The sequence below is a fragment of the Notolabrus celidotus genome, chromosome 18, assembly GCF_009762535.1.
Source record: "Notolabrus celidotus isolate fNotCel1 chromosome 18, fNotCel1.pri, whole genome shotgun sequence".
In the NCBI taxonomy this organism is placed as follows: domain Eukaryota; kingdom Metazoa; phylum Chordata; class Actinopteri; order Labriformes; family Labridae; genus Notolabrus; species Notolabrus celidotus.
The window spans coordinates 16,329,267-16,343,187 of record NC_048289.1 but is presented as its reverse complement, the minus strand read 5'-3'; the positions used below and the strand labels follow the sequence as shown (position 1 = coordinate 16,343,187).

Below are 13,921 nucleotides of genomic sequence, written 5' to 3'. Positions count from 1 at the left end.
ACATGTAAAAGTAAAATAGAAATCAAACAAAAAACAAACAAACATACGAGTAGAAAAGAAAAAATAGTTATACAAACATACCAGAAAAAAAGAAACAAAATCAATCAGTTCCATTAGCAAGCACTGAAACATTTTACTTTACATGTGTGAAAAGGAGTAGGAAGAAGTTAAAAAGTATCTAATCCTACCCCTTTATTCACTATTATCTGGCATTATACTAGTGCACTCCCACACATCAAATCTTCATATTTACATCGGCAATCAAAAGTAAACCCCTTGTGATTATCAACACTTCATCCTCCTTTTACCTCGTGAAAATAATTTCTTAATACATACATACTGTACATACATACATACATACATACATACATACATACATACATGCATGCACACACACACACACACACACACACACACTCTCTCTCTCTCTCTCTCTCTCTCTCACACACACACACACACACACACACATACATACATACATACACAAACCCCTTGTGATTAGCAACACTTCATCCTCCTTTTACCTCATGAAAATAATTTCTTAATACATACATACATACATGCATGCATGCATGCATGCATACACACACACACACACACACACACACACACACACACACACACACACACACACACACACACACACACACACTCTCCCTATCTCTCTCTCTCTCTCTCTCTCTACCAAATTAGAAGTATGGAAATGTGCAATTACATTCCAATCAACACAATAACCATGCTGTGGTGCAATACATTTGAACACTGGCTGGTGAGGGCAAAGATGCCCCCTTATGAAAAATGACCTCAGTGGGTTTTGTGGTTACACCCACTTGTTGAAGAAGTAATTAGCTCTTATACTTAATTAAATAACAATAATGCAGAAATTTCAGAATACACTAGTGCAAGGAAAAAACGATATGTACTGAACTATATTAAGTCACAGATACTAATAATAAGGGTGTTTATTCAGATGCATCACTGTGTAAGCAGCAAATTACTGATGTGCAAGTCTCCCTTTGTCCTAGCTACACAATGTAACTTAATATAATACTATCATTACTGCTGTTGATTTAGCTGCTTTACCTGTATCTATAATCAGGCATGTTGTTTATGTTGCTTGTTGATCATATTTTGTTTTAATAGCATGTAAGATACCTTTAAATAACAGCAGTGAGGTACATTTGGTGAAGCAGGAAGTACAACAATTCTCACTTAATTTAACTTGGGTAGGAATAAGTCTGAAATTCATATATGCCCAAAAACCCCATAATCGTGCTTCATTCATTTGAGTTATTGAATATGCAGCAGTGCCAGAGCTCAAAAGTCAGAGTTTAAAAGGAGCACCTGAAGGCAGCACAACTGCCTCCCCATAAAGTTTTCAGTAGTAGGAACACATCTTCAGTTTGTTGAACTTCTCCAACTCAGTAAAGTTTGTAAATGTTCCATTATTCACTTTCCAAGGATTATGACCTACAGCACTGTCACACTGACAAAACTGTGAGAAAGCAACATTTAATGTTCAATAAAAATATTCATTTAAAATAAGGCGGGATCAAGTATGTAGACCTTTATTTGATCAACAGCCTCCCCTGTAGGTCATCTTGTCTTCTTGTCTGAATAAGCTTGAATGGAGTTGCTGAGTTTGTTTTCACTCTCCCATCTAACCCCTTCTCATTGTGTGATAAAGATAAGACAAAACATAATGACAGGTAACAAATCATTTATTATGCTAGACAGATGAAACAAACCGAGCCATGATAGCAGCAATTCAACTATTGGAATATTTACACTATCACTTCACACCAAGGATATATGTAACCCTTTACAATGTAAACACATGATACAAAGACATTTTTGAACGCTAGAAAACAAGCTGATCTATTCACCAAAAGTAATGAAACAAAACAAACCTGCTTTCTGCAGAAAATACCTGCATGTAGAGTCAGAGGTTCATTTACTGAACGTTTTTTTTAAATCAAGTGAATGATGGGGAGAGCTGACTCTCTCTCACTCTGTGGAACTGTAAGCCTGATGTTGAAAGTAAAACCAAAGACGAACCATTAGTAATGATTGTCTTTGACGTTATTTTTTTTCAAAAGGTGAGAAATTAAAGCACACCTACCGACTAATCCTTTCAGTACTTTAAAGAAACAACATACTGTATATGCACGCTTTCACTCTTCAGACAGCAGCCTCTGCTCAGCCCCTGAATGAATTACACCTGAATCTACCTCTGTGCAGTGTCATAAATGGTGATATTCATTATTCATTGGACTCCAGCAAAAAAAAATCTCAATCAAAATAAACTAAAAAATGTAGTTACGATGATTTTGTGGAAGAAAAAAAAATTTGTCAAGTATACAGTGGGAGGTCTAGACTGCTTATGCAGAGCAGCAAACGCCAAAAATGTCACCGTTAACATTGACGTCCATTGATTTCACAACATAAAGAACCATGAGAGAAGTGTTATTGGTCTTCCCTTGTGTTTGTGTCTGTGTGTTTGCGTGGACACACGATGGGTAGAGAATGTGTTTTGTGGCTGAGTGTACTATTGAGGGAATGCCTCGTCTTTCATCAGCATGCGAGGGCTCTCCTGGTTGTCCATGCGACGTCGAGGACCCATCATGCCTATGGGAATAAACCAAAGGAAGAGGCTGGGTGTCAAAACACATTTACAGTAAAGTACGTTTTCACAAGATTTCATAAATTCTCTGACAAATGGAAGGTGCATCAGAGGAGACAGGTGCTCAATACAGGAGTGAACCCTGAACCTTCATTTAGGTGCTGACTGATAGCAAAGAAAGGCAGATGGGCGACACATTACAATCAATTATTTAAACCAGAATGCTGCTCGAAGCAACATTGGTTTCAGTGTATTAAAATATCTAAGAAAAAAAAGGATCCAGTTTTAAATGAACAGTTTGTATTTTTGTTGAGGAGTCACTCAATCAAAGCAATAACTAAAGACGTAGTTTGATGATATCATGAAGTTGTGTGGGATCATGGGGGATGTTGTTTTCATTGATAAACAATCACCTTTCTTGATAGATATCTATCTGACTTGACTCATGAAATAAATACAGATCACACATCATGTTTAAGTCTGAATGTGTAAAGTCTCAGTCTTTTTTCATGTCATCCAATTTTGTTTGTAAACAACGCCATTAAAGTTAAGATAATGTCCTTCCTCATATTCTAACTTATATAAATCAAGTAAATATGTATTAAAAAAAGCCAATTAGATATACTGAATATTTGTAAAATGTAACCTATTAGACCTTCACATGATATTTGGTTTGTGGCACAAAATCAATCTGGTCACTGATGGTCTTGTTTGCACTTGTAGGTCATATAGAGGCCTCACTATTAATTTTAGTCTGATTCATAACCAACGAAGAAGTCCATACAGGAGCAGTAAGTAGTTGTAAAAAACATATTATATACTAAGTGTACAAATAGTAATGAAAGCAGTTTCAACACTTGATGTTGCAGTTATCACCAACCAAACCCTGACATAAATAAGCAGCAGCAAACTCTTCGATCAATTTCACTGTGACTGTTTCAAATTAGACTCTTAAAAATGTCATCTGAACTTCACAGCAGTTTGGGATCATTAAATACCCAAGAAGGCTGTACCTAAAATTCTCTATATACCCTTTAATATTTCAATGTTACAACGCAATGCTGTAGTGTTTCTTATGTATTGGGTGTTTGTGCTTCTTTGGAAATTAATTAAAGGAATTGAAATGAAACACAAAATAGGATTACTACATGACTTAACATGTGTTTCTGATTTGCTGGAATTAAACATATTCCCACAAATGGTTGAGCTGAAATCAACAGGGTGAGGTTTGTGCGTGATTTTGAAAGAAAATACCCAAACAAAGTACAAACTCCAGACAAGCCATTATTAGGCAGATATTTCCACTTACTGTTCTTATGTTTAAACGATTTGGATCTTCTTGGTGAGTTTGGATTCTGTGATGAGAATGAGAAAATAGTCTGTCAGGGATGATGAGTTATATTCTTCATGTGTTCCTATCACCTATTATGTATTAAGGTGAGATGATTTAACAGTTTAATGCTGCCGAAGATGATGTATCAATCAATCAATCATTATAGGAAAATATAAATACCTTATCCGATTTCCTTTTCTTGGCTGTAAAATAAAAAAAACATCCACATTTACAAAATAAAAATGAGTGTCATGTCATTTATGTCTAACTTACGATTATATTGGCAATGAATATTCATTACCACTGAAAAATAAATAATAAAAAGCGGTCACGTCACCTTTCTTTTCTGCCCCATAGGACCAGTCATTGTCATTGACGTCGTCGTTATCCTCTTGGTCACTTTCTGACTTGTTGTTGGTGTTGTTTCCAGTGACTATTCTGTAAAAGAGGGAAATATTAAGCACGACACTCAATGACTCACATTACTCATCACAAACAACAGTGAAATTATAAAACAAATACATTCTGACCTGCAACTGTTGTCTATCACTCTACTTTGCTACATCTTTGAGAAAGGAGATTAATCTATCCTGTAGTTCAGATGAGTGATTACATATATTCAGGGATTTCATTTTGATAAGCTTACACCACAAAGAAAGAGGTGTTTGGTGAGAGCTTAATAACTAAACAGTGTTTGCAATTCTACTTCCATACCTGCGGTTGGCTATGCGGCTGCTGTTGCGTCCCATGCCCAGACATTTCTCCAGGTGTGGGGCAAAGCGTGACGCAGCAATGCTTCGGCTGCAGTTGGGACATACACACTCCTTGTTTTTCCATTGGTTGTACACCTGGCCAAACACATCCAGTCCTGGCTGGTCCACAATTTCTGTAAAATTTAAATTAAAAGCAAGTTATGATGAGCTGGGATTACACAAACCTCTTGTCATCTTTGGTCAACTACAATGTCTTTGTGCTCACCAAAGTCCCTCATGCTTTCTTGGTCCGTGTCATCCAGGAAGAAATAGCCCTGCTTGACGGCCCGGTGGACCTCGAAGCAAAGACCCAGGCATGCATCCTCCACCAGGTCAGACAGGATGTCCTGAGCTAGGCCCTGCCAGGGAAGGTACAGGGAAACACACCCACATACACATACACATCAGACCAGTGTATGTTACAGTGTATCCTGCGGATGTGAAGTGCATTCACAAAGCTACCTAAACTATTATACTGTGTGGCCTTGCTCTGTTTACCTCCAGCTTGCTGTTGTCCAGGCTGGACATTGAAACCTCCTCCATTTTCATTTGCCAGAACTACCAGATGAGCCGACACTGCTGTGGTCATGCTGTAGCGCAGCAAGCATAGACCAAAACAGGGCTGCAGCAGAAAGGAAACACCGTTAGCAACAAAGTGGATTCAAGTGGTCTTTAATATACAGGTCTAAACTACTTAAGGGACGACATATGACGTCTTTAACATCATGCAGATACTTACAACTGCACGGTGAGCTGCCAGGGAGGTCCTTCCCACGTTTATAACCTGCGAATAACAGAAAATAGAATAACATGAGCTTTGGTGTAGCAATGCAACAACATCTCACTGAACGACACTCAAACGAAGCCAAACATGACGTTATAGCTCAATTTTTCAAACACCACACCACACTTGTGGTTCGAGCATGAATGTCTTGTGAAAGTAGCTTAGGCCAAGCCACGGTGAAGAAAACAAAGAGCGGTGCTATGAAAGGGCTGCTGAGAGAATTGCTCATACCAAGAGGTATCAAGAGAGGCGGTATCCTCCTCTCAAAGCCTCCAGGTCAACAGATGCTACAGCTAGCAGCTAACCGTGTAACACGTTTAAAGTCGGTGTAAGTACACAGAAACTGTGTTAAGCATTTGTAAGTGACTGGACGGTTTTTGTTGTAAAAGAAATTACAATTTGACTCCTCCAGCCGAGGCTTGTCCACCCGAACCCAACACCGCTGCTGCACTGCGGCTTTTCGTCCCTCTGCTCCCCGATCAAACACCGTGTAAGAAATGAATACAACACCCTCCTGACGGAATATGAAGTCTATCCCCGATGAAAACCGCAATCACTGCCAAGGAAATGAGCTAATTGTGTTTATTTACCTATTTCGGCAGGCATCCATCTTTACATCACAGAGATCAGACAGTAACAATCGATCGCCGCACGAGTTTCCAACGAGCGCTTCCTTTGCAGCAGCACTGCCGGGGCTTTCCTCGCTAATCCAGACCTGATCCAGACCAGCATATGTGAGTGACGGTCATCCCGTGCAAACTGGAGTTGGGATGGCAGCAGTCTTTATAAACTGCAACCAGTGGTGGAGAAAGTACACAGCTGCATTACTTAAGTCAAAGTATAGATACTCCAGGTCAAATATAACTCCAATACAAGTGAAAGTTACTGTCAGATTATTACTTGAGTTAAAGTACTGGAGTACTTGCTTTTAAAAATACTTAAAGGCACTATGAGGAGATTTTAACCAGCTGAGAAACAGACTGAAATCAATAATGACGCCTCTTTATGACCTTCATAAGCAAACAAGACCATCAACAACACGGATACCTTCTCTCTAGTCATTTGTATTGTCTGAAACCGCTCTGAGGGGGTAGGTGTCAGACCAGATGATTGACATCTCGCTTTAAACTCAGCCTTTATTTGACTTTTTCATGAAAAATAATCAGGTTGCATGACAAATCTGACTGTTTAAAGACAACAGGATGAGGTTTTTGTCTGAAGACACTACTTTTGCATCCATCGGACAAGAAATAAGAGGGATCACTTTGTCCACAAGGGGCGCCAACATCAATATAAATTAAAAGTTCCTCACAGCAGTTTTAAGTATTCAATGTACTTCTTTAAAAAATATCAAAATGTTGTATTTTCACAATACATGAGTGCGGTCAAGAATACATAGGTGTACATTCTGTTACATCATGTTTATTTAGAAACCATTACTTGAAATCACTAAAACTATACCATGTAATAAAAACAGCAACTAAGTCACTCCAAGCACAGACAACTTAGTTTGAAATGCTCATCTGGAATGAAACAAATGTTACAGCTCAACACACTTTCTCAGGTTGGACTGTGAATGTTTGAATGTTTGGGCAGAGTGGGAAACAGGGAGAACATTTCAAACGATAGGTATCATTCTTCATTTCAACAACCTCTAACACAGGCTGAAGACATGGCCGATTGGCTGAACAGTCCCACATCATGTTGTTCAATCAACCAAGAATTATTTCGAGCTCAAACATGAACAATATATGACCAATTAGAAAACATGGAGTTTGCTTTCAGAAGTTCTATGTTTCAATCCAAGAGAAAAGTATGATAGTGACATTGATTATATTGTTACAACCTAATATTATGATATAAGAAAAATTCAGATTAAGAGTTATATAACTTTCCTCTCATCAGTGCATAAAAGATCAGACAATAACTCCCGTTCATACCCTAAAATGAATTTGTTTCTCTGATGTTTTGTTGTGTCATTTGCAATCCTGAGGATATCAAAGGGAGTAGTATGGAGATGATAAAAGGAAAACAATTCAAAGTGTTAAATGCATAAGTTTATACCCACTCTGATGTTAACTTATTTAGCAAAATAGTTAGTATAGGGCACTCCAGGATTAATCACACTTTTACAGAACACATTTATTAAGAGATCAGTCATCTTCTCAAACAAAAAAAAAGTACAATAAATATGCTTGATAAGAGGTGCTCATTCTCCATCAAAATAAATCCGGTTAGCAAAAACAAGATCATTTTTTTTCTCAGTCTTTCAGTTATTTTGGTATATAAATATAATCCATGATCCCAAAGGCTTTACCAGTGTATATTCCCACACAAACAGTAACCTGGAGCCTTTGTGGTCTCTTGGAATCTTGGTTTGGTGAGCATTCCAGTTTTGGTTGGGGCACTTTGCAAGGGAGTACTGATGACAACTTCTTCATTGTCACAAGACGGTCATCAAATGTGACATTTTAAATCTGCTATTGTAGCGATTGTCCATCTCCTACAATCCAGAATCCAGCTCTGGGGTTCATGTGTGTGAGTCGCCTCCGCTGTCCAACTCACCAGCATCTTAAAACATCTCAAACATGTCACCTTCTCCATCTCCCTCCAGTTCCTCACCCTGTGGATCAGAAGGTTGTATTTATTTGTAAAACCAGAGTGTTAAATAAAATGTGAAAAAATAAGCATTTTAGCATCCTAACCTCTGAATAGACCACTTCACCACTGCTACTGCTTTCAATGTCCTCTGAATCCTGTGGGACAAAAAAGTACAGTCCAAAAGGGAGATTATATTAATCGCAAGCGCAACACATAGGATATTTATTTTAAATTATAAGAACCATTATGTACTATTATTAATATCCCCCATGACTACAACTACTGACTGTTGTTGCTCCATTTAAATCAACTGTATAACCACTTGCAGAAATCTAAAGAACTTAAAATAGTTAATTGAGCAGCTTGTATCATCAAAGGGACTGGTAACTGTACTTAGGAAAAGAATGCCCAACCTCATGTGCTTTGTTTGAATATGTCAACTCACCAACGTTCTGTGCTTAGGGTGATTATCTCTGTCGTGGACTTCTGGTAATTCAGCATCAAGGTATTGTTTTTTCTGCAAAGGTAAGTATATTATAAATCTTGGAAAACACTAAAAGAAGAGAAAACATTAAAAAAATAGGTGTTCGAGTTTTCAGTAAGCCCTTACGTTGGGGTTGCCGCTCAGAAAGACTTTCTGCTCGGCTGACGTCAAATTCTGTGGAATGGAAAAGGTGACAACTTTGAAGTGAACTGTCATTTTAAGTACAAAAAAATACATAAAGATCAGGTGAGCTTAAAATTACCCCAAACCACTTCTGCAGCTCTTTTGAATATTTTGTCATATTTTGTTGCACTCTTTGTTCGTAGGATTTCTTCTCTGTGATGGAGAGGTCCCGCCACATTTTGCCGACCTCTCCTGAGTGCTCACTTGAGTTTGGGAATTCCTCTTTAAGAAGTTCCATCTGCTCTTCGAAGAAAGTGACATAACCAGTTCTACAAGGAAAGAAGATCTGATCTCAAGTATGCAAGGCAAACAAGGACTGGATATGTTTGGATGATTTTTAAGTCTCATAAAAGGCACAATAGTTGATGCTCACCGAGGTGGTATCTTCGGCTCGTCTTGAAATCTGTTCATTGTTCCAGTCAGCTGAAAAGTAATGATGCCAATCTTTTTAATGACAAAATCAATCCTGTGCTTCTTTCCTGCTGAATAGTAACAACCAATCTGACACAGGAAATTCAGTGGTATTGACATGAAGCTTAGTGATATGGAAAAGTAGGAGACAGAACAATAAGTCAGTCATAAAAAAAAGTTAAATCCAACACTGCTACTTCTCACCTTCGGTCTTTTCGTGCCCCGTTTACCGACGACCCGCTTCCGCTCCTTGTCATTCGAACTCTGCGGAACATAAGCACCACTGTAACACAAATTCTGTCACTGACTCAATACTGCAACTCTAGTCTTGTGAGCAACTCACCACTAGATATTCATTCAACTTGACTAAGTACTCCTTCCTCAACTGAAAGAAAAATGCAAAGATTCTCATTATGATCAAACACGTTGTAAGCAGAGCATGACTGAGTGGGTCAGAAGTAAATGAAGAAGTCATTCATGTAGAATTGACAACATGAAACAAACCAAATGTGTGTGTGTGTGTGTTCATACCTCACGGTGGCTGTCCCTGTACTCTTCTCTCTGCTCTTCAGTCAAAGCTCGCCACTTTTGGGACCACATTTGCTCTTGGTTTTTTCCATGGTCAGCTGGCATGAGTCTTCTTTGCTCTGTGCAGAACAGACTGTAGACATCGCTAAAGATAAAAGCACACACACACACGTTAAAAGTGCAATAAGAATGTGATTAAAATAAGAAAAATGTAACCCTCTCATATCTTTCACCCTTATCCTGAACACTGCATGTTCAGCCCTAGCCTTTATGCCTTCTTCACCCATGACTGCCTGGCTGTCTGTTCAACAAAACACTGTGATAAAGTATTCAGATGACATGACAGCCATCAACCTGATCTCCAACGACAATGAGTCAGGATGCAGAGACAAGGTACAGAACCTGATAGCCCATCTTATACTAACAACCTTACTAATAAAAGAAAACAACCTGTGCAATAGAATAATTTACATACAAGTATTGCTGCTGTCTAATGCTGAATTGCACCTTTCATTCAATGTCTTTAATGTTTACTGACTTGTTTCCAGTGTTTGAAGAATATTATTTTCTAAATGATTCTAAAACCTCTGATACTAATCATAAGTGTCATTGAGATTTTTGTGTTGTCCTTGAACAGCAGTATAATGACAATGAAGCTTTGTATTCTGTATCTTTAATAAGGGAATCCTCCAGACTTCTGTGCTCCTACTAAGTGGCTTTTTAATATCTCAGCACTAACAGGAAATAAGCAGCATGTTTCTCTTAGAACAGTGGCGCCCCCTGGTGGATGATGACGATATGCCATATGCCCAAAAGTGTTCACTCTCATCACAAATCACTCTGCTCAAACCTTTTTTATTCTGATTCTGTGTGATTCTGGACAGTTTTAAGAAAGCAATCAAAACACACATTTTCCTCAAGGCCTTTCCTCATTAGTTATCCCCACCTACCCCCCAGACCCCCTACCTGACCCTGTGAAGTGACCTTGGGTTTATTGAAAGGTGCTATATAAATATCAGTTATCATTATTATTATTCTGTATTTTTGTATTTAAGCCATGCAATCTATTTTTTATGCTATCTCAAGCCTTCAAAGAAGATTCTAGTAATGTCTACACTATTGTGTTTTCCATACAATCATTATCATTATAGTGTGTGTGTGTGTGTGTGTGTGGCTTACACAGGGGGCTCTTGAGGCATACTATCTTCATCTTCCCCCTGTTTTGCAAGAAACACTGCTTTAAAGTTAATTGGTTTAGATTTACAACCTGGCTACAACTTTTATGTGATTATAATCAAAATTAAGTTTTGTAAGTTATGACTGTATTATTTAAAATGAAAAAACACTGTAAACTGTACACTGCTGTTCATAACAATGCTATCTAATGTGACCATTACATACAGCGGAGACCCTTTTCCTCCTGGAAGAAGGGGGCGGGTTAACCTTTTTCCTGAAATACAAAACAAAAAAGTCTCGATGGTGAATTTGCACAGACAGTAGAGGCCATATCAGAAGTTCTACACACATATGGTCATGTACTACCTGAATGCATTCATTTTTTTCCAGAAGTCTTCAATTCCAAGCATGTATTTCTCCAAATATGGAGCCTGAAAAAAAACACAGGATTAAAGGATTTACACTACATGAGGGGGTGACGTAGTTTTTTCCAGCTGTGTTTCTGACAGTACCTTCTGTTCATCTGAAAGCTTCTGATACTTCTTGCTTAGGGCCTCACACAGCTGCTGGCTGTCCATGTATGGGTTCTTCTCATGATACTTGGTCCAGTTCTCCTCATAAAAGATGACATTCGGTTTGGGTGGTCTCTTTGGGTGAACTGGGGGGATCTGCAGACAAAATTACCCTCAAATTAAAAGCATCCGAAGTTTGTGGTAGAAACCTTTTGACCAACAAAACATTAGATTAGAGTCTTCAGGTAGATGCTAGGGAAAGCCTGTACCTTTTTACACCTGTTGTTCTCCATAGGATCATAAAGGGCATCTTCAGCTTCATCGATGAGCTCTGTAAGGGTCTTGATCTTGCGCATCTGCGCATGAGGAACAAGAATACAGTTGTAGTTCAACCAATTAGAATATCATGAAAAAGTTAACTATTTTCCATTTGAATACATTCTAGACTTGTTGTTTTAAGCATTTTTTCAGTTTTAGATACTTACAGCCAACAGCTCAGTAGTTCAAATTTCATGTCACAATCATTTAAACAGAACAAGTAACATTGTTGGCAGTGTGAGGCCCTTCTTCACACATGGAAAGATAACATAATCTTTAAGGATCACTTACCACAAAAATAACAAACCCAGCTTGGCTACTGTTGTGATTCATAAGACCAACAGCATGTTCATATCTGATCCCAAGTAGGAACAGGAAATTCCTTTATCTTTATTGCAAGTTCACTACTGAAATGTGCTTTCAGAGTAAGGAAGGGATCATATATGAATCAATAACCAAAAAGGTAATATAGAATAAAAGTTTAAAAATTATCTGAATATCTGTACAGTGTCAGAGATACAAAACAAAGACGTATCCTGACCAAATACAGGCTGAGTGACCACCAGCTAGATGTAGAGACAGGGAGACACAGGCAGACATGGCTGCCCAGAGAGGAGCGTCTATGTGCTCACTGCTCTACAGGGGACATAGAGACAGAGATGCACTTCCTCCTCCACTGCAGCAAGTTCTCTTTACTAAGAGATTCCCACTACAGGGACATTACTAAAATGGTACCAAACTTCCCAACATTAACCCCAGAGGAGAAACTGTCAGTTCTCCTGGGGGAAGGGTCAGCAGCTCCTCTGGCTGCTAAATATGTGTCTGCCTGTCACAGCCTGAGGGACGCACCATCCCATGGTGTTTGATTTTGGGTGGAGGTTTTGTGAGCGTGGCGCATCGGGTGAGGACATTGAGATACACTGTATTGGTAATTGTTCATTGATACGTATAGAATATGTAATATATGTAATATGTGGTTGATATGTATGTGATGAATATATATGTAATGAATATGGTGTGTGATTATTAATGTATATATAATGTATGTGTATGAATCTATGTGCTTTGGCAATAACATGTCTTTGTTCATGCCAATAAAGTAAAATTGAATTGAATAAAAGGGTCTCTTGGCACCACACACCTTCTGCAAAATCTCTGTCCACTTGTCGCAGCATGCCACAGGAGAGAAAGGGGTGAAGGCCACCTTGTTCCAGTCAACAGTCCTCAGTCCTTTGTGGTATATGCTAAATATCTCATGTGCTGGGATGCTGTTTCTCAATGAATCAAGGAGCCTCTGGAGGTTTTCCTGGGTCCACTCTGTAGTCAGAAGTCATGGTATGTGACGTTAAGACGGACACGCTCATAATCCCACTCATTCAGAGAATATAAAGATAGTAATTATACTTACCAGGTTCATAAGTCAAATCTATGCTTTCACTCATGTCTCAGAGAAAAGGTGTTTCCTGTGGAAGTCTTTTGGTGTAAGCACACTGAGCAGCACCATGCAACGTTAGCCGGTTAGCTAACCTATCGAGCTCAGTAAAGTTACAATACAACAACGAGCAGAAGATATCTAACGCCCTTGACTGCAGTTACTTAAGTTACTTCATCCAGCCGATCAAAAATAGTTCCTGTTCCTTCACAGAATACAGATATGTTATGATCATAGGTTGATTCCAGCAGACAGCATGTACATTTCACTTTTAAGTAGGCGGAGCTTTGCTGAGAAGCCGACCAATCAGAAACTGATACGGAAAACGCGTCATAGAAAACAGCCAATGAGCTTCTTCTTCTTCTTCTTCTTCTTCTTCTTCTTCTTCTTCTTCTTCTTCTTCTTCTTCTTCTTCTTCTTCTTCTTCTTCTTCTTCTTCTTTGGGTAAGGCAGGCTAGACGCAACAACGGCGTATTGCTGCCCTCCTCAGGTCGATGAATAAAGTCCTTAGATCAATTCTTATATTCTTGTGTATACTCCAAGGGAGAAGTTCCCTGGCTGGTGGTGAAGCTTTCAGCAGTGTGTCTGCCCCCTGGTGGCTGGCTGCTGTATAGGTCAAAAAAATCCGTCTCCCCCATTCATTTGAATGGGGGAGCAGTCAAACTTTAAAAAAATAAATACACATGGTACGAATGTTTCTCACATCCGTATGCTGTGGTGATATGTAGTTAGTATTTGACTGTTTTGTGTCCAAGGCCTCTTTTTCCTGAAAAGTTTCTTTTTC

General features: G+C 38.7%; 2 protein-coding genes across 4 annotated transcripts; both read right to left on the bottom strand.

Annotated features, from left to right (window-relative positions):
- Positions 1–1,703: 1,703 nt before the first annotated feature.
- si:dkeyp-118b1.2 (uncharacterized protein LOC559983 homolog) lies at positions 1,704–6,254 on the bottom strand. Of its 3 annotated transcripts, none has more exons than XM_034707940.1 (9): positions 6,083–6,254; positions 5,448–5,492; positions 5,207–5,330; positions 4,935–5,067; positions 4,671–4,842; positions 4,294–4,394; positions 4,137–4,159; positions 3,933–3,978; positions 1,704–2,628 (listed from the first exon to the last, which is right to left on the bottom strand). In XM_034707940.1, the coding sequence occupies exons 3-9, from the start codon at positions 5,255–5,257 to the stop codon at positions 2,549–2,551; spliced, it is 606 nt and encodes a 201-aa protein (XP_034563831.1). In that variant the 5' UTR covers positions 5,258–5,330; positions 5,448–5,492; positions 6,083–6,254; the 3' UTR covers positions 1,704–2,548. The 3 variants fall into 3 exon arrangements, with proteins under 3 accessions (XP_034563831.1, XP_034563832.1, XP_034563833.1); XM_034707941.1 differs by lacking the exon at positions 6,083–6,254 and adding an exon at positions 5,889–6,053; XM_034707942.1 differs by lacking the exon at positions 6,083–6,254 and adding an exon at positions 5,724–5,847.
- A 1,359-nt stretch (positions 6,255–7,613) lies between these two features.
- LOC117830014 (nucleolar transcription factor 1-like) lies at positions 7,614–13,445 on the bottom strand. Its single transcript, XM_034707894.1, has 16 exons — positions 13,114–13,445; positions 12,847–13,022; positions 11,657–11,743; positions 11,388–11,543; positions 11,242–11,306; positions 11,101–11,149; positions 10,879–10,916; positions 9,703–9,844; positions 9,515–9,556; positions 9,376–9,435; positions 9,134–9,183; positions 8,840–9,029; positions 8,704–8,751; positions 8,539–8,610; positions 8,198–8,248; positions 7,614–8,115 (listed from the first exon to the last, which is right to left on the bottom strand). The coding sequence occupies exons 1-16, from the start codon at positions 13,145–13,147 to the stop codon at positions 8,065–8,067; spliced, it is 1,311 nt and encodes a 436-aa protein (XP_034563785.1). The 5' UTR covers positions 13,148–13,445; the 3' UTR covers positions 7,614–8,064.
- Between the last annotated feature and the right edge of the window lie 476 nt (positions 13,446–13,921).

Bases quoted from the DNA above. Each gene is read 5' to 3' on its own strand.
- LOC117830014 (XM_034707894.1), bottom strand. From the start codon at position 13,147: ATGAGTGAAAGCATAGATTTGACTTATGAACCTG. The intron at 11,544-11,656 runs GTACAGGCTTTC...TTTTGTCTGCAG, and splicing joins AGAACAACAGGTGTAAAAAG to ATCCCCCCAGTTCACCCAAA. The intron at 8,752-8,839 runs GTAATTTTAAGC...TCCATTCCACAG, and splicing joins AGCTGCAGAAGTGGTTTGGG to AATTTGACGTCAGCCGAGCA.
- si:dkeyp-118b1.2 (XM_034707940.1), bottom strand. From the start codon at position 5,257: ATGAAAATGGAGGAGGTTTCAATGTCCAGCCTGGACAACAGCAAGCTG. The intron at 5,068-5,206 runs GTAAACAGAGCA...CTTCCCTGGCAG, and splicing joins TGGACAACAGCAAGCTGGAG to GGCCTAGCTCAGGACATCCT. The intron at 4,843-4,934 runs GTGAGCACAAAG...TAAATTTTACAG, and splicing joins AGAAAGCATGAGGGACTTTG to AAATTGTGGACCAGCCAGGA.